Genomic DNA, 27,207 nt, shown 5'->3' with positions numbered 1-27,207 from the left:
GAGGGGCTGGGGTGTGGCTCAGTGGTAGAGCCCCTGCCTAGAATCCCCAGTGAGGGGCTGGGTGTGGCTCAGTGGTAGAGCCCCTGCCTAGAATCCCCCAGTGAGGGGCTGGGGTGAGTGATGCTGGGTGGCCCTGCTTGGATCTACCAGCTCCACTTGCACCCTCTACAAACAGGCTACAGCATTGGTCTCCCCGTGCACCACAAGCCGCTGGGATGTAGCAGGGTTCCACCCCAAGTCATATGGGTAGCTGGCTTGGAAAACCCCACATTACAGCAGCTCTGCACCTTATCAAACACATAGACTACGATGGTATTGAGAACATGGCCAAAACCAGAGTGCGATGTTGTGGCCTGTAACACTGGAACAGGGAGAGGTGGAGGCAGAAGGATCAGAGGTACAATACTACTTAATCAAGCACACAGCTGCTGCTTTCCTGACTTCGGCTGCAATGGCTGGGCTTGGTGATGGTAGACAGTGCATTACAGAAAGGTGGAGAGGGTCCCTGGAGCTCTCCGGAATACACAGCCACTCCAGCCACTCTTCCCACACACTTGTGCTCAGTTCTGCATTAATTGCACAGGCCCGGGGCCTGGGGGAGGGGCTAGAATACATAGGCTGGGAAGGACTAAAGAAAGAAGGCTCCATCTGCACAGCTGTGAAGAAGCCACCGTCCAGACTGGGTCCAGACTTTACAGTGTGGCTGCTGAGTGGTCACCACATTCCTGTCAGTGCCCTGTCATCTCTGCTCTACAAGGAAACCTAACAAATTCACTCTTTCCCCAGGTGTAACTGGTTTGTCATTTGTACCTTAGAAGGGAAGGAGACACAGCTTAGTACTATTCCCCAGGAACAAAATTCTCTCAACGTCATCTTTGGCTGCATAGCCAGTTTGAGGACTACATAAATCCATGTCTTAAAAAAAAAAAAAAAAAAAAAACCCTCACAGGACTGATGGGGCAGCTCAGCAATGAAAGCACCTGCCACTCAGAAAGAATTCCAAAGCTGTCCTCGGACCTTCACAGATGCACCCGTCCACATATCACACATGCTAGCCAGAACAAAGCTCAAAGAATTAGAATTTAGGAGAAAACATGCTCAAACCAGACAACAGTGCACACAGCTATAATCCTGGGGAGCCTGAGGCTGGAGGCATGCAAGTGTGAGGCTGAGCTAAACAGTAAGTCTGAGGACAGCCTGGGCCACACAGTGAGACCCTGCCTCCCAATCAATTAAGTAAGTAAGTAAGTAAGTAAGTAAGTAAGTAAGTAAGTAAGTAAGTAAGTAAAGCCCGGCTCAGTGGCACATACCTGTAATCCCAGCACTCAGGCAGAAGCAGGTGGATTTTTTTGAGGCCAGCCTGGCCTACATACTGAGTCCAGGACAGCCAAGGCTACACAGATAAACCTTGTCTCAAAAAAGCAAAAAGAAACAAAAATCATGGAACTAGAGATTTGGCTCAGGGGTTAAAGTCATTGTCCACTTTTCCAGAGGACCCAGGCCCAGTTCCCAGCACCCACACAGTGGTCTACAACCATCTATAACTCCATTTCAGGGAACCTGATGCCCTCATCTGGCCTCTGTGGCACCAGGCATGAATGTAGTATACTTAGATACAAACGAGCAAAGCATTCACTCACATAAAATAAAATAATAAAATAAAATAAATCTCTTTTTAATCAGGAAACGAAGAAAAGGCTCCATCAGTAAAGGCTGGCTATACAAACATGAGGACCTGAGTTCAGATCCCCAGAGCCCATGGAATAAGCTAGTGTGTTGGCTAGTTTTATGTCAACTAGACAAAAGGGTACAGTCATTTGGATGAAGGAAAACCAATTGAGGGCAAGTCTACGGGGCATTTTCTTGATTGGTGATTGACATGGGACAGCCAGCTCACTTGGGGTGGGGCGCCACCCTGGGCCGGTGGTCCTGCATGCTGTAAGGCAGGCCGAGTAAGCCATGAGGAGCAAGCCAGTGAGCAGGGTTCCTCCATGGCTTCTGCCTCAGTTCTTGCCCCCAGGCTCTTGCCCTGAGCTCTTGCCCTGACTTCTCTCCATGATGGACAGTACTCTATGAAGCTGAGAAACACTCTTCCCTCCCAAGTTGCTTCGGTCATAGAGTGTTGTCACATCGACAGAAACCCTGACTAGGACACTTAGGTGTGGCACCACACAACTGCAATCCCAGCACCAAGGAAGCAGACAGAGTCCTGGAATTTGCTGGACAGCCAATCAAACCAGAGACAGCTCACGGACTGCTGAGAGACCCCACATAACAAAACAAGGTGAACAGTGACTGAAAAGACCCTCAACAGCAACCTCGTGTCTCTAAACACGCACCATGTGTGTGCACCTGCATAGAGCATGCATACCTGTAACAACACACTCACACAGGCAAAAACACATCAAATCATCTAACGGCGAGTACCACCTCTTAGGACTCTCTGAATTCAGGAATGGACACAGGGTACTAGGCGCTGCGACAGGGACAGCCTGCCTAAGGAAGGGCAGCCGTCTCGGGGGAGGTGTGAGCACCAGCAAGTGGACAGACGAACTGCAAAACTGCAGGGCAGGGCTGGGGCAGTGATAAACTGGGGCACAGGACTGAAAACTGCAGTGGCAGGCTTGTGACTTTGGACCGTGTGACAGGTAGGTGCTTCCCTGAGGAGGGGCCGCTGAGCCCCTCCACTCTTCACCGAGGGGCGTGCCAGGGCCTCCTCAACCACGGAAGGGCCAAGGACCCAGGCCAGGCCTGTGCCCATGTGAAGCAAGAGCCCACTCTCTGGAAACAGATCACGGCTCCCCTCCTGCCAAGACTTGCTTTGGAAGACAGATGCGCCAACAACCTTAACATGCTCCCCGGCGCTGCAGAGGCAAAAATAACCCACAGCCCGCTCCGAGGATCTATCAAGTGGAGAAGGCACTGGGACGGAATACCAATGACGCCCGCGGCCGGCCCCTGGCGCTCTCAGCTGTTCCCTTCCGGCACCTGTGATCTTGAACACCACAGAAGAAGAGCGGGAGGCCTGGGGGGTCCGGAAACCTCCATACCCACACTCAGCAACCTCCAAAACACAGCAGCACCAGCTCCCCTGGACTGCGCCACACCTGTACCCCGCTTCAAAGGCAGTCTCTGATGTCAACAGAACTCGCTGGCAATCAGAGACATGCAGATCCACAGGCACCTACTTACATCTTCTGGGGAAAAAAGGAAACAGGACTTCCAGAACATTACCTATCCATGACAGACAAGATGATGCGGACATCAATACCTCAGTCACAGTGGCTGCTAACAGCCCATCAAGTGACAGCAGCAGCTAGAGAAGTGCGCAGAGGCCTGTCATCCTGCACGGAGTTTGCCCAAACAAAGCAACACTGGGGAAGCCAGTGGGTGCACACAGGAAGCCAAGTACCACACGTACGTGGGGACACAAAGACAATGGACTGGCCAACTCTTAAGTTCACATTTATATTCACAAGGACCAAAGTCAGAAACGTGGGTCAGGTCACTCTTGTCATCCCAGCCTGAGCTACAAAGTGAGACCGTGCCTCTAACAAAACAAAAAACACCTATTTTCAACATTTTCATTGACCCTGTAGAGTTGAAAGTCAGGGTCTTTACTAGGAATGACAATCCCCAAAATTAAGTCGCTCAAATGAAGGTGTGGGCTTAGTTGTAACGTGTTTGTCATGCAAGTACAAGAGCTTGGGTTCCACCCCCAGAACTCACGTAAGAAGCTGTTATACTGGTGCTTGTAATCCCAGTACCAGAGAGAGAGACAAATGCATGCTATAGTCCTCTGGCCTGCCAGACTAGCCTAATTGGTAAGTTCCAGGCCAGAGAGAGACACTGCCTCAAAATACAATTCGGGAGAAGGAGGGATGTTAGAGAGATGGCTTGGCAGTTGAGTGCATGTGCTATCATACAGAGACCCCAAGGTAAGCTCCCAGCACCCGCAACAGGCCCTCACAGCTGCTTTTAACTCCAGTGCCAGGGGATCTGATGCCCTCTTCTGGCCTTTGTGGTCGCCTGCACTAATGTGCACATATCCACCTGCTTATGTATAACTAGAAACAAAGGTAAACCTGTAAAGCAAAAACAAGGTGAATGGCACTTGAGGGAAAACAGCCAAGGTTGTTGTCCGGCCTCCACAGGCACATGCACGCACATGTACCCACCCGTATGTGGTCATGCTCACACACACAAACAGATGAAAAAAATCAAATGAAGACGTCTTGCTGTCCCCACGATGAATTACGGGTACGTTCGCACTTCTGTCTCTGGAAACAGCCATCTGCAGCAGGCTGAGTCTAGGCCCCAGGCACGGGCCCGAGCTCACCTCCTTGGCTGCAGCCAGGCCATCCTCCCGTTCCCGAAGCTGCTGGCTGGAAGCTTCCAGGCTCTGCCTGCACTGCCTGTGGCGCTCCAGCTGCTCCCGCATCTTCTCTTCCGCCTCGGCCTCACGCTCCTGGAGCTGGCGAATGCGTGCCAGGAGCTCCTGGTTGCGATCCACCTCGCGCTGTGGAGAAGGAAGAGCTCGGTCAGGAAGTGTAATACACAGAGGAGCCGGGCAGGCCTGTCAGTCACAGAAGGACACTGGCAGGACCAGACAAGAGACCCGGCTGCCGGGGCTCCTGGTGTGGCAGCATGGTGACTCCCACTCTGAGAAGCCGTTGGCATGGAGCCCGATACACACTCGTCACTCCCTCTGCGCACTGCCACCCGCCCTGGAGAGGAGAGAAAGCAAGGAAAATCTACAATTCAGACTCGACCTTGGAATGAAGCTGAGCTTCTGCAGCGCCAGCAGATCTTGTCTAGCCATGCTCAGGCTGTCATTAAAATGCGCTGAGACTCCCCACGGAGAAGGCAACTACAGCCAGGAAGGGACGTGGATGGCAGCCCACGGGCAGACCATTACTGCCCCGAGTGTCCATCACACACACTCTCAGGGCCCAGACACACATCATGACTACCGTCAGCGGCAAGAGGCTTATGTCAGCCTTGGACTCCTCCAGCTGAGTCTGGGGAAGACAGGCCTAAGAATGGTCACTCTGCCCTCAGCAGGAACCACCTACCCAAGCTCCTTCTCAGAGCCGCCAGGAACTTCAGCGGCCAGTCCTGCTCAAGGAGGGCTGATGTCACCTGTGTCAAAAACAGAGCTGCAGCCCCCAACCTCGGCAGGCCCAGTGCACACACACACACACACACACACACACAGAGAGCTGCAGCCCCCAACCTCGGCAGGCCCAGTGCACACACACACACACACACACACACACACACACACACAGGGCTGCAGCCCCCAACCTCGGCAGGCCCAGTGCACACACACACACACACAGAGAGCTGCAGCCCCCAACCTCGGCAGGCCCAGTGCACACACACAGGGCTGCAGCCCATAGGGAGAAGGAAGGCTGAACACACCTTGAAAGGACCCATGAGAAGAGCAACTGCAAGTACAGCCTTAAGACAGGAAGACCCTTCTGCAAGTCAGAAAGGCCTGCTCTGTGACTAAGGGGGGAGGGATGGGCCAGAATACTGGCAGAGCCTGTAAGCACTCTACTGACGCTGCCAGCCCAACACAGAAAGAGAATCCTTCAGACAGGCCCTCAGACCTTCCATCTCACCCCTAGCAGCTATTTCAAGGTGGGAGGGGCACCTGACCCGTCTTATCTACCCACCGTCAAATAAGCTGTCTCAGAAAAGCCACTATAGGTGTCAGGACTCCAAGGACAGTCTGAGAAGGTAGCTGGGCCTCAGAGGGCCAAGACCTCACTTTCTCACTACTGCTGCATCCTGAGGCCCAAGGCCTCTCTTTGTCACTACTGCTGCACCATTTCTCCCCAAAAGGGGCCTTCCCTCACTCACTCCCATGCCCTCCACATCCACGAGGCCATCAGCACTGCACACTGGAGACCAGCAAAGGACATAGGCCCGGTGGGACAGATCTACTTGTTACGGCTAATCTTGTCAGCTAGGCAAGATTCAGATCAGCACAGAAGACACACCTTCAGGGATGTCCATGAGGAGGTTTCCACAGAGGTTTACCAGAAGAAGGAAGACCCACCCTGAAACAGGCAGTCTGATCCAGTCTGGGGTCTCTGACTAAATAAAAAGAAAAAAGGCTGAGCAGCAGCATCCTTCTCTCCCTGCTTTACTGACTGTGGATGCAGCATGACCATCTGCCTTGTTCCTGCCGCCATGACTTCCCACCACGATGGACTGTGCACCCTCAGACTGTGAGCCCAATAACCCCTTCCTCCCAGTCAGACATTTTGTCCCAGCAACAAGGAAAGTAACTAACACAGGACCCTAACAAAGGACAAGACAGCACCATGACACCCCAGACTTAAATCCACACAACCAAAGACACACCAAGGAAGATGGCAGCCAGTCACACCAGGACAAGAAAAACTATGCTGGGCACATCAGACAAGAACAGGGCAGATGAAGTCACAGGGAAGAAAGGAAGGTCACAGACTTTGATTTCTGATGCACAACCTGAGTCACGGTGGCACTCACGTACTAATCAGAGTCCTAGAAAGCCCCAGCAAAAGTAGTAATAACACTGAGGCAGGGAGGACGGGTGGTGGCGGCACACGTCTTTAATCTCAGCACTCAGAAGGCAGATGCAGGTGGATCTCTGTTGAGGACAGCATGGTCTACAAAGTGAGTCTAGGACAGCCAGGGCTACACAGAAAAACCCTGTCTCAAGGGAAAAAAAAAAAAAAAAAAACCTGAGGCAGAGGCTGAGTGCGGCTTGGCTGGTAGTGCTGGCTTTGCAAGCCTGAAGACATCAGTTTGGTCCCAGAACTCACATAACAAGTCGAGAGTATAATGAACGGGGCATGCATTTCATCTTAGCAGTGGGGGCGGAGAAAGGAGGGTCCCTGAGGCTCACTGGCCAGCAGCCTAGGAGAAACCCTGTCTCAAAAGAGAAGGTGGCATTCCTAAGGATGACACCAAATTTCCCTATGGCCTTTACATGTGTGCGTGCGCACACACACACATAGTAAATTAAGAGTTCCCTTGTACACTCCAATTCATGGGGTTGCACTCCCCAGTAGCCTACTCCATTTACAGGGGCATTTTCAGGATGCTCTAGTAAGCTGCAACATAGACCCGCAAGGCTCTCTGCAAGCCTGCAACTTCCTGAGCCTGTCCCCACAACCCCTAGAAGTTCTCCCAGCTCTGCACTGCAATTCTTTTGGAATAAGAGAAAGCAGAAGCCAGTCGGAGGCTGCCCACACCGCAGGATCCCTGAGCCCCCTCTGCAATGCCCCCACCTCAGGCCACCCTTCTCCAACATGCTAGCATCAGGTGGTCACAGAAGAATGCCCTGGTGCCTCTGCCCCAGCTGGGTCCCAGACCGGGAGTATGACAGGTGCCGCACACAGCCCGTTGCCTCCTGGGGCCGGCAGGGCGCACCTCGTAGTTCCTGGCACTGGTGCTGGCGGCTCTCTCCAGCTCCACTCGAGCCCTCTTGTGGCTCAGCTCCATCTGCATCTTCTCCCGCTCCACCTGGATGAGGTAGGACTTCGAACGGATCTGCTCGGCTCTCTCCTCCAGCTGAGCAGTTGGTATCCAGAGAGAAAAGAGAAGGCTCAGTAAGCACATCAAATAAGGCAGTGACAACCTACTGCCTACTCGGGAGGCTGAGGCAACAGGACAACTGTACAGCAAGATCTTGCCTCAAAAAATAAAGAAGGAAAGGAAGGGGGGGGGTGAGAGAGGTGGATGTCTGAACTCCATGCACACTGCCCAAGCTCCTGTCCCAGCAAGGCACCTTTCTAAGCCTGAGTTCCTTTTGGAGACGAGGGGGAGGCAGCAAAAAAGGTGACAAAGGAAGAGGGACTAGGGTCAGTCCAACAGTTCCTGCTGCAGGCAATGAGCTGTCGACCTGACGGGGTCTATTGCGACCAGGAGCACTTCTGTGAAGGATCATGCTGAGCTGAGGGATGTAGACCCGCCCAAGCGCAGTGCCACTCCCTATGTGAGACCCTGGAGAAAGGGCTGAAAAGCAACATGCCTCCGCCCCTCTGTTTCCTGATGCGGTGTGATGTGAGCAGCTGCTTCACACTCCTATTGCCTTGACTTCTCCACCCTGAGCTTCAACAGAATAAACTCTTTCTTCCTTAAGTTGCTTTGGTCAGGTAATTTCATTATAGCAACAGGAAAAATAACTAAGCACCACATGAGTGTGAGGTTCTAGGTTCAGATCCTAATCACCCACACGAAAGAAAAAAGCCATAGGCCTGGCATTATGGCGCACACCTTGAATCTCAGTACCTGAGAGGCAGAGGCAGGCAGATCTCTGCGGGTTCAAGGCCAGCCTGATCTATAGAGTGAGTTACAGGATAGCCAAGGCTACACAGAGAAACCCTGTCTCAAAAAACCAAAATGAATAATACTAATGATGATGATGATAATAATAACAATAATAATAATAAATTTAAAATACATAAATGAAGAAAAGAGGCTTGGCATGCCTTGTCATCCAGCCTCTTTACCTCCAGACTCCCTGCACCAGCTTTGACCTGCCTCTGTCCCTATGTCCATGAACTCAAGGGAACGGAACAGGACAAAAAGAACTATACATACCAGGCATGGTGAGGCTCGCCCCTAATCCTACCACTTTGAAAACAGAGGTGGGTGGATCTCCATGAGTTTAAGGACAACCTGGTCTACAAAGTGAGTTCCAGGCCAGCCAGGACTACATAGTGAGAACCTGCTCAAAAATAAACACACAAATTAAAAACAAAGAGCATGGCACCTGGGAAGGACAAGAGCAGCCACAAATGGTGCCCTAGACTGAACACACCCTGAGGGGCAGCACAAGGCCTTGGTACCAGCCCAAGGAAGCGACTGACTGAGCAGCAGGGACTCCATGTCAGATGGGCTGAGGCATGAGGACCTCAAGTTCCTGGTCAGCCTAGGATAGAGTAAATTCAAGGCCAACCTAAACAATGTAATGAACTCATCTTGAAATAAAAAGTAAAGACTGAGAGATGAGAGATGGCTCAGCAGATAAAAGTAATTGCCTGCTCTTCCAGAGGCCCTGAGTTCAATTCCCAGCAACCACCTGGTGGCTCACAACCATCTGTACTGAGATCAGATCCCCTCTTCTAGGTGTGTGAAAACAGATCACTCGTACATAAAAATAAATATTTTTTTTAATTTAAAGATAGGGCTGGAGATGAACTTCAGGAATGAAGGGCCTACTGAGTGTGCACAAGGCCCTTGGCTCAGTCATAGGAGGGAGGAAAGAAGGGAGGGAAGGAGGGAGGAAAGAAGGGAAGGAAGGAGGGAAGAAAGAAGGGAGGGAGGAAGGGAGGAAAGAAGGGAGGGAAGGAGGGAGGAAAGGAGGAAGGGAAGGAGGGAAGCCAATTTTTTTTTGTTTTGTTTTGCTTAGTTTTGTTTTGTTTTTCAAGAGCAAAGTCTTTTTGTTTGGAGGTTCTAGCAGGTTCCTGCTACTCATATATCCTTGACCGAAGACCGGTCCTCCTCTATTTGGGGAGCACACAGCTTTGGGAGGAACACACATGGAGTGCTGAGGGAGGAGAGGGACACCTGCCTAGCCATCCAGATGAGCTGAATCAACCCTGGCGATCAATGGGGTGACATGTCGAAGCCAGATCCCCCTCACATCTGAGCAAGTCTTTTTGAAAAAAAAAAAAAAAATTACCATCTCCTTATTTTACTAGTGATCAGACTCAATTACCACCTATCAGCAGCATCACCTCAGAAAACAATGGCTTAAAGCTGAGGGTGCAGGGCTGGGGAGATGGTTCACTACCTACAGCACTCGCTGTTATGGAGAGGACCAGGCATGGAATACAAACACACGCAGGCAAAACACTACTCACATAAATAAAGCAAATCCTCTTAAAAAAATAAATTAAATAAAGCTGAAGATATAGCTCAGCGGTAGATTGAAGAGCATGCACAGGACACTGGGTTCAATTCCCAGTGCTACCAAGAAAAGGGGTGAGGGGAGGGAGGGTGATTTAACACCCAAAAAGACACTGTGATTAAAGACCTAGTCTCGAGATGAAAGACAAGGTTTGCCACCAAAAGGCTGGGTGCAGGCTAGCGCTGTGACGATGGTGGCTCGGTCAACAAACACTGTCCAATTTGCTGGGCGGAGCATGAGTGTCACCAGGGCTCCCAGAGCAACTGAAGCTCCCAGCTTCCCAAAACAGCTCCAGCCAGAGCAGAGGAAGGAAAGAAGGGTGAGCGAGGAAGCCTGGGAGCAGCCTGGTGTGCTGCCAGGACCAGTAGAGGCACAAATATCGCTGCTATCCTTGGGGCCCACAAGCTCTACCCATAACTGATGCCCTTCCTCCAGGAGCCCTGGCCCTTTGGGACTGTATTCACGGGAGCATTCCCAGGAACTAGAATGAAGTAAAATAGGACCACAAATCACAATAAACTTCTTTTTGCCAGTTAAAGTCACCCCTTTCGAGGGCCAGGCGCAGTGCACACCTTTTATCTGCTCGGGAGGCAGAGGCAGATGGATCTCAGTGAGTACGAAGCCAGCCTGGTCTGCACAGTGAGTTCCAGAACAGCCAGAGCTATATAATGAGAACCTGTCTCGATAGATAGATACATAGATAGACAGACAGACAGATGGATAGATGAGCAAATAAACAAAGATAGATAGACAGATAGATACAGATAGATAGATTAGACAGACAGAGTATCCTATGGGAGATGACTCGGTTGGTAAAGTCCATGTCTCCCAAGTGTGAGAAGCTGAGTTCAGGCTCCAGGGGCCAACCAAGGCAGCCTCTAGCCAGCAGGGTCAGGACGGGCGCTGGTCTCCAGCTCCTCCTTGAGTTGATAAATGAGTGTTCGCAGGACATTCATGTGGCCTCCACACCAAGCTCATGCTGACCCAACCCCAACACACAGAGCTTGATTTGGCCCCACCCAGGCCAGCTGTACTCCAGAGAGCCACCCGGCGGGCCACTCACCTGCATGTTCTGCTCATACTGCAGCTGCAGGGACCCCGAGGCAGGGGCCGACACACCCAGGCCTGATCCTCCCTCTACTCGCTGAGAGATGAAGTTGTTCAGCGACCTCAGGGTGGACAGGACTGTGGTGTTCTCCCCGAGGTCTTCCATGGCCACGCGCCTCCTGGGAGACGAAGCGAAAGTTAGAGCCAGCTTCCTCACACGCTGTCTGCTAGCACAGCCCACCCCCCTAAGGCCCTAAGGAGTCAACCCCCACGTTCAACATCAACCTAGCCACAGCTCGCATCGCTGTGGAGAGGAAATGAGGCACAAACATGCCGCAGGTTATGTCTATTCAATGATATCAGCAGGTAGGAGCAGGAGGACCAGAAGTTCAGCTCAGCTACATTAGGGTGAGGAGAGCTTGAGTAATATGAAAACAAACAAACAAAAAAACTAGGCTGGAGAGATGGCTCAGAGGTTAAAAGCACTGGCTGTTCTTCCAAAGGTCCTGAGTTCAATTCCCAGCAAGCACATGGTGGCTCACAACCATCTACAGTGAGATCTGGTGCCCTCTTCTGGCATGTAGATGTGCATACAGGCCATACAGACAGAATACTGCATAATAAATCAATTAGAAAGAGAGAGACTGCTTGTGGTGGCGTAGCCACTAATCCCAGTACTCAGAGGCAGGAAGATCTCTGAGCATCCAAGGTCAGTCTGGTCTACATAGCAAGTCCCAGAACAGCTAAGGCTGCATACAAAGACCCTATCTCAAAAAAATAAATAAGGGCAGAGTGTAAAAGCCATTAGTGTTCATCTCCCTTGCAGAGGGCCTCAGTTCCGATCCCAGCACCCACACCAGCCTGATAATGCCTGTAACTCCAGTTCCAGGGCATCCAGAGCCCTCTTCTGGCATCCCCATGCACTGCACTCATACAGACACACACAGTTAAAAATTAAAAACAAACTTCAAAGCGGAGCAAGTGAGGTGACTCAGTGGATAACTGTGGTGACAACTGAAGCCTGAGGCCCTGAGCTCTGCCTACAGAGCCCACAGAAGTACAGCACCACAGCCCTTCACTCACACCGTGGCACCCCCGGGCCTGCCACAGAAAGGCCTGCGCTTGAATCCCCAAGCCTGGACATGGGGCGAGGGTCTCTAATCCTAGCATTCCCACCGCAAAATGCAAGATGGAGATGAGACAATCCGCCAGTGCTCACGGGCCACAGAGCCCCACACACAGCACTGAACAAGAAATTGTGCCTCTAACAAAACGAAAGATAAGAACCGACACCCAACGTTTTCCTGACCTCCATGGCATGTGCACGAGAGCACACACAGGGACAGACAGACAGACAGAGAGGGAGAGAGAGAGACTGTAGGACGCCATACCACAAATCTTAACCCCAAGTCACCAACCATGTCAGGGCTGGTCTGCACACTAGACAGGCAGACCTTCAGCTCCTGGGAGGAGGTGCTCAGGGGCCCAGGGACACACTCCCAAAGCCACACCCCCATAAATGTATCCTCTGGGAAGAGTCAGGTGACAGTGGCCTCAGCGATGCTGTTAAGGCGATGCTGCCCAGAGTCTCTCAGACAGCGGGTCCTGCAGGGTCCAGCCCCGCCCTCCTCACCCACCCCCAGTTGGGCAGAAAGCCACCCTGGAAAAAGGCCAGAAGGGCAATGTGGATGGCGCCACTCCCAGCACACTGGGAGCCTGACTGCTGGCGCACTTTTAGACACCGCTCAGCCCGCAGCACACGGCCAAGCCTGGCTTCTGACACAGTTGTTTGGGTTTGGTTTCAGTTCTTTTGCTTTTGTTTTTGTTTTGTTTTGTTGTTTTCACTTTTGGTTTTACTGGTCTTTTTAAAGACATTCTGTGTGTGAGCTGTTGTTTGTTTTGTATTAGACAGTTTCTCGCTCTGTACCCCGAGCTGGCCTGAGCTCACTATGTGGAACAGGCTGGCCTCCACTCCAGAGCGCTGGCCCACACAGCCATGCACTACCTTGCCGAGACCCTCTTTTTCTCTTTAGGACTCGCTCTCGCTCTCGGGCCCAGGCCAGCCTCACACTGTGTTCTCAACCTCCAGGAGTCATGCTGCCACACAGCCAGCTGAAACACTGGTGTAAGCTTCATCCTCAAGTAGAACCCCAACCTTCCAGAGCCAGGGTGGGAAGGGAGGGGGACAGGCAAGACCAACTTTGCAGCTAGCCTGTGGCCTAAGGGTTTGGCGAACACGGTCCTTTGGCCCCCAGCCCAGACACAGCTGGGAAAAAACAAAGGAGTGCAGCCTGGTGCCACAGGCCTGTCATTCTAGACCCTGAGGATGCATGAGGGCAAGTTCAAGGCCTGCCTAGGCAGCTTGGTGAGACCTGGTCTCAAAAAGTTAGGAGCTAGGGATAGAGTGCAGCACCTGGGGCCCAGGCTACAGAGTGAGTCCAGGACAGCCAGCGCCACACAGAGAAACCCTGCCTCAAAAAAAAAAAAAGGAAGGAGGGAGAGAGAGAGAGAAAAGCAATGCAACCAGTGGCCATCTCAACACTTGGCCATGCTGGTGTGTCTGGGGCTCGGGGTGTTTGGTTGAAGAGAGAAGACAAGGAGCAGGCGACTGAGGAGCAGCACCAGTTTATTAAGAGAGTACCTGCTGAGAGGCCATGGCCAGGCACTTCCACACTGCGACCTTAGAGACTGGGCCTACGAAGAGCATCAGGGTGTTAGGTATTGAAAAATTAAAACCTGTTTCTGTCGCAGAGTGCAGCAGCAGAGGGAGCAGCTATGGGGCTGTTGGTTTGGGGGCGCAGGACCCTTTGGTCCCAACATCTGAGAGGCATGCCTCTTAACCCAGCACAGTCTACATAGTGAACTCTAGGACAGCCAAGGCTACAAGAGAATCCGCCTCAAAAAAAAAAAAAAAAAAAATAGAGACTGGGTATGGTGGCGCTCGCCTTTAATCCCAGCAGAGGCAGAGGCGGGCAGATCTCTGTGAGTTCCTGGCCAGCCTGGTCTACAAAGTGAGTCCAGGACAGCCAGGGCACTGTTACACAGAGAAACCCTGTCTCGAAAAAAAATTAAAATTAAAATAAATTAAAATAGAAGATAAAGAGAGCAAGGTTTGGGCTGGTGGACTGAGCCGGCTGAGCACCCCAGGGGCAGCCCTTGTGAAGGCAGCTGAGATACACGGCAGGAGACTAAAGGGTCGTGGAGAGCACTGACAGGGATTCTCGCACTATGCTTCAGGACATCTGAAAGGGGAACGCAGTGGCTGCGCAGTGGCTGTGCAGGAGACGGTGTGAGGGTGACGTCACAGAGAGAGGAAGCAGTGCCAGGGAAGAAGTGAGAAGGGTCTGGGCGGAACCTGCAGGGCATAAGACAGGCTGGGACCTGCATGACAGATGGGTGAATAGCCAGGAGAGGTTCACGCGGCTGAGCTGGGGACTTGCAGCAGCTAGTTGTGGGCTTGCTGAAGGAACAGGCAGTGGACAGAGAACAGGAAAGCCAGAGGCTCTTATCAGAGGAGTAACAGGGTCTGGTCCAGGGAGGGAGTCAGCGGAGTAGGTGAGATGGAGATTTATGTGGTGATCCAGGCTGACCACGGGGCTGGTGATGGCATTGCCATGGGCACAAAGGTCCAGGAAAGGGAGAACAGGATTCTCAAAAGACACCCAGATGAGGGCAACAGGCAGCAGCCAGCCTGAAGGCAGGAGCTAGGGAAAAATGGAAAACTGGGGAGTGCAGACATCAAGAAACAAGTGTGTCAAGGTTCTTAAGCAGCAAGCAGTGACAGATGACATCCAGTCGAGAAGGAGGACCAGGTCCTAGAAAGGTGAGGACGACACATGGATGCTGTGGCCCTGGCTGGGTTCTCTTCAGCTCGGCATAACTGGCGTGGAGCGGATGTGACGTTATTGGCTGTGAGGGGTGTCACAATTACCTGGTGTGGGGCTGGAGAGATGGCTTCGTGGGTGAGGATGCCTGCCGCCAAGCCTGCTGGCCTCAGGTTGATCCGCATGACCCACACCGGGACACCTACACACCCTGAATTCACGTACATGAGGACCTTTACAAGAATGGGGTCTATAAAACCAGGAGTGGACACACACCTGTAATCCCAGCACTCAGGGGGCACAGGCAGGGGGATCTCTGTGAGGTCAAGGCCAGCCTGCTCTACAAAGAGAGTTCCACGACAGCCAGGGCTACACAGAGAAACCCTGTCTGGAAAAACCAAAAAAATAAAATATAATAAAATAATGGAGTCTATGGAGCACCCTCACAACAAAAGCAGACAGATCCAGGATTAGACAACAAATTGGCCTTTAACTCACTCATTCTTGTTGCATACAAACAAGCACACACACACTCACTGATTATTTGGTCCCTCTAGAACAGAGGACCACAGGACAGATTCAGAATATTCTGAGAAGTCTGAATAAGTCGGTCCTTTATGCAATAGAAGGAAATTGGCTTGCCAGAAACTAACAATGATGCCCTGCGTTCAGGAGTCATGGCAGTGGTTGGGGCAGGGCACTCCAACCCTCCTCAGCCTTCTATCAAAAGCCAGGTAGTCAGGTAACCTTTGGAGGTGACCTGAGCTGCCTAGTACTTCCAGTTAGTCGGCCAGGGAACAGAGAGTGAACCAGTGGGGTGGTGGTCCTTGTCCTGTGTGTGGAAGGCATCTGCATGTGCCTTAGAGGCTGCCCAACCACTTCACATTCCTCAGGGGAATGGAGAAGCTGACACAGATATCACGCCAAGTCAGAGGACAAGACCTGGTGAGGTATGGGGATTCCTTGTGGTAGGAGGAGAGGGCAGTGGCACAGGAGCGCAAGAATTTCTCAGTCTGAGAAAGGTCCCTGAGAAGAAAAGGAATGTACAGCCCAAGCACTTGAGAGGCTGAGGCAAGACCATGAGTTCCTGGCCAGCCTGGGCTAGACAGACAGACCCAGGTGACACAGCTAGACCCAATGGCAAGGCAAAAGCTGGCGGGCCAGGTGGGTGCGACAGGCACAGTGGGAAAAAGCAGGCCTCTGTTCTCCAAAATAAACAAAAACCACACTTTTTGTCTCTTCGGGCCAACAGAAGTCAGCAGCTAATACATTAGAATGACGGAGCCACAGTTTCAGAAGCTTCAGCTCAAGCTGTACCGTATGGACAAGAACCCTCAACCTCCAAGACAGCAGGAGCACCCCACACACACCCCATAACGCCGCCACACCCCCATCGGGGCAACAGCTGCTCAGGATGGCACCTGAGATGATGGGTACACACTGGTCTCAGCCAAGGGACAGCCTGGGAACCTGACACTTGGTGACATAGGTCTTTCATCCCAGGAGGCTGAGACAAATTCCAGAGCTGGTGGCAAATTCAAGGGCAGCCTGGAAAACCTGGGAAGCCCTACCACAGAATAAACAGGAAGAAGAGGGATGTGGCTGACAGGTGACTGCTTGCTAAGCATGCGCGAAGCCCGAGGTTCAATCCTCGGTTCTGTGCGTTGAGGTTCGGGCACTGGAGACAGCTCAACCTGTCATGCCCCTTAGGTCAAGTCACACCAGCAGGGCTCCACCTCCAGGACCCATACGGTGGAGAAAGTTGACCTCCGACTTCCACTGGAACCCCTGGCATGTGCGTACACACACAACTAATTAATTGATCCATTAAGTTTTAAGAGGGCTGGGGACATAACTGAGGGGTAGGTGGGTCCCTAACGTGCACGAAGCACGTTAGATTCAATCAGCAGTGCCGCCATAAGTAAATAAACGAGTACATAACAAACAAGGTGGGCTTGCCATAAGACCCAGCGCTTAGAGAGGCTTGCCGCCAAAACTGTCAACCTGAGTTCGATCCCCGGGACCCGCAGGGTTGTAAATGGATAATCGACTCCCAATCCAGGAGTCTTGCCCACAGCGGACCACCCGCCCCCCGGGCCAGGAACGACTCCCCGCACCCTGCAGCGGGACGCACGGGTGGGAGGTCGTCCACGGCGGCCGCGGGAGCGCGACACCCGAGACCCTGAAAAGGGGAGGCGCGCGACAGGACCCGACCCGGGCTGTGTGCGCACCCGATCGCGGCGGACAGCTCCGTCCTGTGGTCCAGACACGGCCCGGCAGCGCGCGCAGCGCCCGCGAGACACGCACGGCCAGCCACACTGCCACTAACCTCAGCCGAGCACTCGGGCGCCGCAGCAGCCGCTCGGATCTCCCTCCTCTCCGCCGGCGCCCAAGTCTCGCGAGACTTCCGCACGGGTTCTCGCGAGATTGAGGAAGACGCCCGTAAAGAATCGAATATGTGAGCCGCAGGTTTGTGCTGAGGTCGATGGGACTAGGAAAGCTAAACCAGGATGTGCCGCCGGCCCTCACGGCGCTCTTCCACCGCTTCTGAGAGCGCCGTAATGTGTGGAGTAGCTCCGCCTAAGAGGGACCAAACAATTTCATTTTGTTTTCTTTTGAGACAGGATTTCTCTGTGTAGCCCTGGCTGTCCTGGAACTCGCTCTGTAGACCAGGCTGGCCTGGAACTCAGAGACCCACCTGCCCCTGCCTGGAATTAAAGGTGTGCGCCAACACCACTAGGCATGGAGAGGAAACAAATTTTAGCAAAGTTTAATTTTCTTCTGAATCTTGCTGCCGTGTATACACAGGTTGCCCTGTTTTGTCTTCGGCAGTGTTTTTGGCTTTTGGTTGGTTAACTTGTTTCCTGGGAAGAAGTTGCGTCTGCGAAGGCAGATTGGCAGATGGATTTTGATAAGGTTGCAGGCAGCAACCAGAGCCTGCTTACAATTTCTTTAGTGCCTATACACCCATTGCTCACCCGTCTGTCAGCAACCAAAAGCCCTCAGACAGCCTCTGAAGCATATGGCTGGGATTTCTCTGCTTTGCTGTAACCGCCTACTTACTACTTCCACCAATGTATTTTTTTTTTAATGTTTTACTATTTTCTGTAGGGGTGTTTTGTGTGTACATATGGTGCCCATGGAGTCCAGATGAGAACACAGATTTCCGCCCCTCCCAGGAGTTACAGATGTTTTGAACCAATATGTGGGTGCTAAGAATTGAACCTGGGACCTCTGGGAAAGCAGCCAGCGCTCATAAACCCTGTGCCATTTCTCCAGCCCCCAACCAGTGTATTTTTAAAGTGCCTTGATTCATAGCTTTCTTTGCTCTGTTATTATAAAAACTTCCTCACTGCTTCCATGAACATAGATATTGGGTTAACCTGAGTCTGTTTCTGGGATGCAATCATGCATACTTGGCTCAAGAATAAACTGTCTTTCCAGTGGGGCAGTGGTGGTACAGGCCTATTGATCCCAACACTCTGGAGGCAGAGGCAGGTAGACTGCTGTGAGTTCGAGGCAAGTCTGGTCTACAAAGCGAGTTCCAGGACAGCCAGGGCTACACAGAGAAACCCTGTCTGGAAAAAAAATATAATAAACCATGTCTCATCTTTTTTGAGATGAGTGTTGTGTTTTGGGGTCAACAGCTGAGAAACAGACTCTTACCCTGTAGTCCAGATGGGTCTGGAACTCACAGCATCAGGCCCCTGAGTGCTGGTGGAAAACTGCCCTGACTCCTCCTAAGGATATCCTCCCGAGAGAAGAAAAGACTGAAGCCTTTGGGGAAGCCACCAGCCTCGAACTCAGAGCCTGGGGCTCTGTGTCCTTCCGACCACTGTGTGCCACAATGAATAAATCTTTTTCCAATTTGCTATCAATTTGGCTCCTTTAAGTTATTAAGGACAAGTGGTCAAATGTGGCTTGTTGGGACAGAGCCAACCTGTGACAGTAAATCTCTTAACACTGGGATGATAAACGTGCCACCATGCCCAGCTGCTGTTGTGTGTTTGGGTGGGATTTGGGCTTTTTTGTTATCCTTGGTTGGTTGGTTTTGATTGTTTTCTAGACAGTCTCACTGTGTAGCCCTGACTACCCTGGAACTCACTCTGTAGACCAGGCTGGCCTCAAACTCACAGAGATCCTCCTGCCTCTGCCTCCCAGAGTGCAGGGATTACAGGTGTGTGACAGCACACCTGGCCTGTTTTTTGTTTGTTTGTTTGGTTGGTTGGTTGGTTGGATGTTTTGTTTGCGGCAGGGGTTCTCGCTGAACCCCAGCACAGGTTTGGTTAATCTGGCTGAATAGCTTACTGTGGAGAGTCCCTGTCTCTGCCTCCCATGTGATGGACTACAGGCTGAATGCCAGGCCTTCCTAGCTCAAACCCAGGATCACACAGACTCCTGGCCCAACAAACACATGAACGGGGAAAAGGGGCTCGTAGGAGGGGGTAAGGGGCTTCTGGGTTCAGAGATGCACATTATACCTGTGCGACACTGTCAAAGGACAGAGTTCTGGGATTCTGAGAGTTCGCCGCCCAGCCCATCTAGCCTAATCAGGGTTCAGAAAGCAACCTGTCTCAGTAAATAAAATGAAGTAATTGAAAGATGACAAGCCCTGCTTCTCCATGCGTGCACCAACGCCACACACACACACTCAAAGATGCTGATAACCACGCAATTCAAGCTGGGTGAAGGTCAGAGGAAGTGCTTTGCCGCTGGCTTTGGCAAGGACTCTTCGGTCCTTGGAGCCGGAGTATCACAGCATGAATACCAGCTCTGTTTTTGTTTTTGGGGGTGCTAGGGATCTCCTTGGAGTCTTTCACACACCAGATAGGCTCTCTGCTGCTGAGCCTCGATCCCAGCCCAACAAATCTATGGTCCTTCTCCCTCCATCAACCATACAGTTATTTTCAAGATTCAGGCTCTCTGATGCAGACTCTCAATCCCAACCCAACAGCTCTCTCCCCATCTACCCGTTTATTTCATTATTTATTTATCTATTTATCTATTTATTTATCTATTTATTTATTTATTTATTTATTTATTTATTTATTTATTTATTTATTTATTCCAAACAGGGTTCTCTGTGTAGCCCTGGCTGTCCTGGAACTTGCTCTGTAGGGTGGCCCAGAACTGAGATCCGCCTGGCTCTGCCTCTGCCTCCTGAGTGGTGGGATTAAAGGCGCGTGCCACCACTGCCTAGTTGTTTTTTGCTTTTTTTAATCCTTCGCTCTCCACCTATCTTCCTCATAACCTTGCCAATGGTAAGAATCAGGTGTAGCAGTGTAATCTCAGCACTTGGGGGGCGAGGCAGGAAGACCATAGAGTGAAACCCAATCTCAAAAGCAAACAAAAGCCTGAAAAATAAAATCCTGATAGAGAAGACTGGCTTTGTATTTTGTTTCCGGCACATAAAGCAACCTTGGGAGGAAAGGGTTTATTTGGCCTGCTCATCCTGACACAAGTCTGTCATTGAAAAGGTCAAGGTGGGTTCTCAAGGTGGGAACCTGAGGCAGTAACTGAAGCAGAGACCAGGTGGGTGTGCCTTCTGGCTTGCTCCTCGTGCCTTGCTCAGCCCACTTTCTTGCACAACTCAGGACCACCTGCCCAGGGGTGGCACGATTTCACTGGGCTGCGCCCTCCCACTTAGATCACCGATCAAGAAAATGTCTCACACACTTGCCCACAGGCCAACCTGACAGAGGCAATTCCTCAGTCGGGGCCTTTCTTCCCAGATAACGCTAAGTTTGTGGTAAACCGACAAAAGCTAACCACAGCGATGCGTGTGTTCGCACTGTGTGCACCTACTTGTGCTCGCACACGTGAGGTCATCAGGCCGAGCAGTGAGCCTCTGTGCGCACTGCGCCATCGTGCTGGCCCCATTTTTATCATTTTTCATCTCTTTAAAGACCTCAGGGTGCTGTTCATACCCACAGTGCAGCTCAGATCCCAGCCCTGCTCAGGGAGGTGTGCCCAGAGGGCAGGGCCGGCTCAGTGCTTCGGACAGCCCTCCCTGCCACGGTACTGTGTGGCTAAGAGGTACACCTCTGAAGACTCCTTCCTGCTGGCCTCGGGCTTCACGACCTTTGTGTTCTGGAATTCCTGGGTCAGTCTCCTTTGGAGCAGGTGGCTTCTGCTTCCCGCCCAGATTTTACACAGCAGAGTGCCCCCGGGCTGCAGGGTGTCCGTGGCCAAGTCCACAAGGCTAAGGCACAAGCTGATAAGCCTGTCGTGGTCAAGGCCCCGGATGCCAGTGGCGTTGGGTGCCATGTCACTCAGAATCACGTCCGCTCTCCTTCCGGGAAGCAGTTCTAAAATTCTCTGGCAAGTTCTGGGGTCAGTCACATCAGCGGGGCATAGAAAAGTTGCTCCTTCCAAAGGGAATACGTGAAGAAGATCGACCCCAAGCACGAAGCCCACAGGAGAGCTGGGATCTGCAACAGAACAAAGCACCGTCATACCAGGCGTCTCCCCACCAGAATACAAGCTGCATTAGACGGGCACCAGGACCACGGAGAGAAGCCTTTAGTCTGAAGACTTGTGAGAAACGTGATGGCATAGGCTTGGGAGCCGGAGGGCAGGACTGTCACAAGTTCAAGGCCAGCTGCTACCATGTGAGACCCGTCTGTCAAAGTTGATAAAAGACCGATGGTGTGGGGTAGGGTGTCCTCTAATCCCTTTAGTCTCCTGACCATCCTGAGCGATAGCGGAGGTTGGACCACAGTCAGTCAAGGTGCTAAATCCCACTTCCCGGTCAGTTCACTACCCCAAGCTCCTCTTCTCTACAAAGATTCTTCTCCCAAATAACTTATTTTTGTGTTTTGGTTCTAAAATGGGACTCTCACTAGGTAGCCCAGGCTGGCCCAAGACTTAAGCTATGGTCTTAACCCAGTGAGCACTTGAGGTTACAGGTGGGCTTCATCACACCCAGCTCCCAACAGGCCTTCCTATTTGTATACTTTTGATGAGACAGCCTCACTGTGTAGACCAGGCTAGCCCTAAACTCAGAGAACTGACCCCTCTGCCATTGAAGTACTAGAATCAAAGGCATATGAGAGCATGCTCTGCTGATGTTTTAGTTTTTCGACTTATATTTATTTACACGTATGTTTGCGCATGTGAATGCGCACTTAAGCGCAGGTGCCTGTAGAGTCCCGGGCCTGGACTAGAGTTAAGGAGGTTGGGAACTGCCTGACCCGGGTGCCCGGAACCATACAAAGTCCTCTCACAGACTCCTCCGTAAGAGCCCTTCCTTTCTGGCTGCTGGTTCTTTGAGACCCTATGACTAGGCCTGGAATTCCTGCTGCCTCCACCATCAGAGTTCTAGGGTCACAGGTGTGGCTGTTTTCTCTTTCCTCTTTGGGCACCATTTGACACAGAGCATATTATTAAGTCCCTATTAACACACACACTAAGCAGCTGGTGGTGGCACGTGCCATTAATCCCAACACTGAGGAGACAGAAGCAGGTGGATCTCTGTGAGTTCTAGGCCATCCTTTTCTACAAAGCAAGTCCGGAACAGCCAAGGCTACACAGATAAACCCTGTCTCCAAAAAACAAAAATAAAAAATAAAAACAAAAGCTCCAGCGAAGCTCAATCACAGGATGTGGTTTAACACTCCTGGCAGGTCGTCTAGATAGGATAATATGTAACAGTACACCTCAACTGAGAAAATGCCTCCTCAGACTGGGCTAGACAGCATTTTTCTTGATTGATGACTGATGTGGGGCCAGCCCACTCTGAGCGGTGCCAGCCCTGGGCAGGTGGTCCTGAGTTCTGTAAGAAAACAGGCTGAGCGAGCAAGGAGAAGCAAGACAGTGAGCAGAGGGGCCCTACGATCTCTGCCGCAGTTTCCGCCCCGCCTTCTCTTCAGATAAGCCGAAAGAAAGTTGTTTTGGTCAGTGCTCATCACAGCAACAGAAAGCAAACTAGATGCTACTGTTGAATTTTGTGGGTTTTTTGTTTTTTGTTTTTTTGTTTGTCTGTTTTGAGACAGAGAGCAGTACAGAGCCCAGGCTGGTTGCCAGGTCACGCGGTCTATTTTTAGTTTTCTTCTTCTCTTTTAAACAACATTTTGTTTATTTAATGGTATATGTGTATACAAGTAGCCATGACATACTTGTGGAGGCCAAAACGCCTTTCAAGTGTCAATTCTCTCCTTCACCATATAGGTCTTGGAGAGCTCAGACCATCAGGCTTGGTGGCAAGCACCTTTTTAACCACTAAGCCAGCGGCTCTCAACCTTCCTAATGTGGCAAGTTCCTCACGTTGTGGTGACCCCCAACCACAAAATCATTTCGTTGCTCCTTCAAAACTGTAATTTTGCCACCGTTATGAATCAGAACGTAAATACCCTATGATCTCCAGAGGGGTCGAGCCCCACCTGTTGAGAACCACCAATCCTTCACCGCTGCCTTTTTTTTTTCTGAGCGGCAGGGTCTCACGTGCTAGACTCCACACAAGTGGCTGGGGTGATCTTGAACTTCCAATCCTCCCGCCTCCACCACCCAAAAGTTAGGATCACAGGCCTGCGGCGCACACCTGTTTAACTTAGCAGCTGTTCGGTCCCCAGCCCCGTGACCTACTTCTCTATCATCTCTAAACCAACTTAGAAAGCTGCTCAAAAACTGTCTCTGGGTAAAGAGCTGCTCGCTAACATTCCTCCGGCTCATGGCAGCCCGAGGAGCTGGGGGTGACAGGCAGGGCCCACCTGCGCCCGTGGCGTTGACTCTCTGCACTGCCACCTGACTCCAGGCTCCCGGGGCCGCCCCGCAGTCCAGCACCCGGAGACCAGGCCTCAGGATGTGATGCTTGTCATTCATCTCCAGGAGCTTGAAGGCGCTGCGGCAGCGGTAACTCTCCACCTTTGCAGCCTTCACAAACGGGTCCTTCAGATGCCGCGTGAGCCACTGGTGCTCGGCGCCAGTCCGGCCCTTGTGGTGACACGCGGCTGTGTGGAACCTCTGAACCCTCAGGGGAATGCCCACCAGCTTCGCGTACCTGGTGGAGAGAAAGGAGTCAGCAGGAGGACATCACACAGAGGCAGGCAAGAAGGCCTGCGTGCAAATGGGGACCCAAAGCCGACTAGGGCTGTCCTTCTGGCTTGCCCTCTACCTTACATATTGAGGTACGGTCGCCAACCAGCCGGTGTATCTAGCCTCCCTAGCACTGGCGTCACATTTGGTCAGCACACAAGCCCAGAACTGTCAGTTCTGGGCATCGGAACTCCAATCCTCAAGCATGCTTTCTCCGCTGAGCCATGTCCCCACTTATTTCGCCCTTCTGCGACCCAATTCACTGAGCTCCCAACTGCTGTCACCCGCCCCGCGCACGCCCGAGGCAGACGCCCTTTCAGTGCAGGTCAACCCCGAAACTCCACTCACCAGGCCATAGCTACTTGCGGGCGGAAGTCCCGCCGCCGGAAGTCCCGCCCTCGCTTCCAGCGTGAGGTCCCGCCCAGGAAGCTGCAGCCGGGGCGCGAAGGTATGGACGGCTCGCGGTGTGTGGGAACTGTGTGCCTGAGAGACGGGAGGCATCAAGGGTGCTGGGGCGCTGGGGGTGTCTGAGGAGGATGGGGTGCGTTAGGCGCCCTCAAGCCAACCAGGAAGGCCGGGGTGCTGGGTAGACCTGAGTTCGGGGAGACTAAGGGGAACAGAAGATAGGGAGCAATGGGCGGGAAGCTAGTACAAGCGCTGTTCGCAGCCAAGTTGCAAAGCCCCCGGAAGGGGAGGCCAGGAAACAACTTTGCAGAGTGCTCCCTGCAGGCACTCCGTGTGCATCGCCAGCAACACCTGCAGCAGCTGACCTCAGTTCCCACCAGGTGTCTGTCAGCGCCCCGAACCCTAGCATTCGACAGCTTCCTGACACGCATCCGATTCACCATCTCTCACAGCCTGAGCTGACAGAACACTAAGCTGACGTCCAGGACACCCTAGCGTGCTTATAGGCTCTCTGAGCATCAGTTTTCACCTCAGGAAGTGAGAGAAGTTAGTCTTCTGCAGTTCTTAGTCTTACTAAACGGGGTCGCTTTTGAAAACAAGGTTAAGTGCAGCTGGGGTGGTGGATGCCTGTGAAATGCTTGCCCCACATGCTTGAGGACCTGTGTTCAAGCCCCAGAACCCACACAGAAGCCAGTGTGACATGCACCTGTAACCGCAGCGCCCAGTGGTGGGAGGCAGAGGATCCAACTTCCTCTTCTGGCCTCTAGGGTTAGTCACATGAAGATGTACATACAAAGAGAAGGACATACACACAGAAATGTAAAATCTTTTTAAAAGTACAGTATGGGGCTGGAAAGAGCGCTGGCTGCTCCTGCACAAGACCAAGGTCAAGTTCCCAGCATGTTCTTAATCTTTAACTTCCATTTCTGGGAGCCAGGGCCCTCTACTGACCTCTGGGCACTGAATGCACTGGTAGGCCACATTTTATTTATTTCTCTATTTACTTCATTTAGTCATTTCTTTATTTCATTTATTTGTTTTTGGTTTTCCAAGACAGGGTTCTCTGTATAGCCTTCGATGTCCTAGAACTCGGTAGATCAGACTGGCCTTGAACTCAGAAATCCAACTGTCTCTCTGCCTCTTAAGTGCTGGGATTAAAGGCATGCACCAACATGGCCGACTCTAGATCTTTTTTTTTTTTTTTACTATGAAAAGAATTGTAAGGCGAAGAGCAATTAAGGAAGGCGCCCAATGTCAACTCTGCTCTCTACAGAGGCCGGGACACACACATGCACACATCACACAAAGGTTGGTCGGTCATCCCTGGGCTCAGTGCATGCAAGTCAAAAATGGTCTCCAAACCCAGTTAAGCTTGTTTGAAAGTTCTGTCCCACTTAATAAACCCAACAACTGTGAGCTAGGATATCTCCATTTGCAGAGGGGAAAGCAGTTTGCGGAGTACATGTTAGCATTGATGTCAGTCACCAGAAGCACGACCCAGCTCATTCTTGCAGATTCCAATCTGTCCTCACAACTCCCTTCACTGAGACAGGTGGCTGGCCATGCCTTTCATTCTGAACTCACATTGTTGAGGCAGGAGGATGGTGAGTTTAAGCCCAGATTGGACCACATGGAACGACTCCAGATCATTTAAAATACTTGCAAAACAGATCACTCATCTGTAATGAACATCTGCCATTACTTACAACAGGAGAACTATTTAACACAGTATTTGTGTTGGCGTTTAAAGTGGGCTAGCGGAGGTGTGTAAGGTACAGGCATATTTCAGAGAAATGGTTTCATCATGCTTTGATTCTGGTGTCCATGGCAGCGTGGGGTATTCTGGTACCAGAGACCCCTGGATATGGAAAGACAGCTGTATACAGCTAGTGCTTCCTAAGAGATGGCTGACTTTGCTGAGCTAGGAAGCCAGAGCCTCAGGCATGGGCTAGTCAGTGTCAGGACAAGGACACAGGCTAAACCTACTTCCTCTTGACCAGCCTCATCACCAAACTTCCAGGTCTTTCTTTCCCTCTTCCTCCTGTCTTTTTTTAAGTTAACTTATAATCTATGAATATAGTGGGTTTTGGTTTTGTTTGTTTGGTTTTGTTTTTTTGAGACAGGATTTCTCGGTGTAATAAGAGCCCTGACTATCGTAGATTCCAGGCTGGCCTTGAACTCACAGAGATCTGCCTGCCTCTGCTTACGCTTTAATCTGCTGGGATAAAATAAAATTTAATCTGCTGGCTTGCCCCACCAGGCCCACCTCTAATGTTTTTGTTTTCTTTTAATTTTATTTATTTTTATGTGCACTGATGTTTGCATGTGTGTCTGTGAGAGGTGCCAGATCCTCTGGAACTGGAGTTACAAACAGTTGTGAGCTGCCATGCTTCTAGAAGAGCAGCCAGTGCTCTTCACTGAGCCATCTCTGAACCATCTCTCTAGCCTGAGTATCGATGTTTTGTTCCCATTTATATCTGTGCACTATGTGTGTGGCTGGTGCCCCCAAAGATGCCAGAAGAGGGCATCAGAACTGGAGTTAGACAGTTTGAGCCACATGTGGATGCTAGGAATGGAACCCAGTCCTTTGGAAGAGCAGCAAATGTTCTTAACCAATGTCATTTCTCTAGCCCCCATTCAGGTTCCTTTTCTTATACACTGCAATCTCTTAAAAGGATTCCAGTCTCTGGATACTGTTTAACCAGTTGAGGCCAAGAAAATAATAAAGTAATAAACAAGAAGTTGGCACAGAGACTGGAGAGGTGGCTCAGTGATACAGTACCTGCCTAGAATGCCTAGAATGCCCCAGTGAGGGTTGGGGTGTGGCTCAGTGATAGAGCCCCTGCCTAGAATCCCCCAGTGAGGGGCTGGGGTGTGGCTCATTGGTAGAGCACCTGCCTAGAATCCCCCAGTGAGGGGCTGGGGTGTGGCTCAGTGGTAGAGCACCTGCCTAGAATCCCCCAGTGAGGGGCTGGGATGTGGCTC

General features: G+C 51.6%; 3 protein-coding genes across 5 annotated transcripts in view; 1 reads left to right on the top strand and 2 right to left on the bottom strand.

The window, feature by feature from the left end:
- Mad1l1 (mitotic arrest deficient 1 like 1) overlaps positions 1-17,164 on the bottom strand; it is a 299,318-nt gene extending 282,154 nt beyond the window's left edge. Inside the window, exons 1-4 of one of the 3 annotated variants that reach the window (XM_055598665.1) lie at positions 17,114-17,164; positions 10,977-11,139; positions 7,429-7,569; positions 4,340-4,519 (exon numbers count right to left, since the gene is read on the bottom strand). In XM_055598665.1, coding sequence (XP_055454640.1) covers positions 4,340-4,519; positions 7,429-7,569; positions 10,977-11,126 — 471 coding nt within the window. In that variant the 5' untranslated portion in view covers positions 11,127-11,139; positions 17,114-17,164. The other 2 variants (XM_055598664.1, XM_055598666.1) reach the window with 2 other exon arrangements.
- A 3,039-nt stretch (positions 17,165-20,203) lies between these two features.
- Mrm2 (mitochondrial rRNA methyltransferase 2) lies at positions 20,204-24,243 on the bottom strand. The gene is made up of 3 exons (XM_055598648.1): positions 24,166-24,243; positions 23,493-23,782; positions 20,204-21,215 (listed from the first exon to the last, which is right to left on the bottom strand). Exons 1-3 carry the CDS (start codon positions 24,171-24,173, stop codon positions 20,773-20,775), a joined length of 741 nt encoding a protein of 246 aa, XP_055454623.1. The 5' UTR covers positions 24,174-24,243; the 3' UTR covers positions 20,204-20,772.
- Nudt1 (nudix hydrolase 1) overlaps positions 24,242-27,207 on the top strand; it is a 6,684-nt gene continuing 3,718 nt past the window's right edge. The window contains exon 1 of the mRNA XM_055598649.1: positions 24,242-24,265. The gene's annotated coding sequence lies outside the window, so the exon portion shown is untranslated. The remainder of the gene's footprint in view (positions 24,266-27,207) is intronic.

This window comes from Psammomys obesus, unplaced genomic scaffold (genome assembly GCF_907164565.1).
Source record: "Psammomys obesus unplaced genomic scaffold, mPsaObe1.curated_primary_1811, whole genome shotgun sequence".
NCBI lineage: Eukaryota > Metazoa > Chordata > Mammalia > Rodentia > Muridae > Psammomys > Psammomys obesus.
Note: the sequence above shows the minus strand (reverse complement) of the source record. Positions and strands in the feature narration are given on the sequence as shown.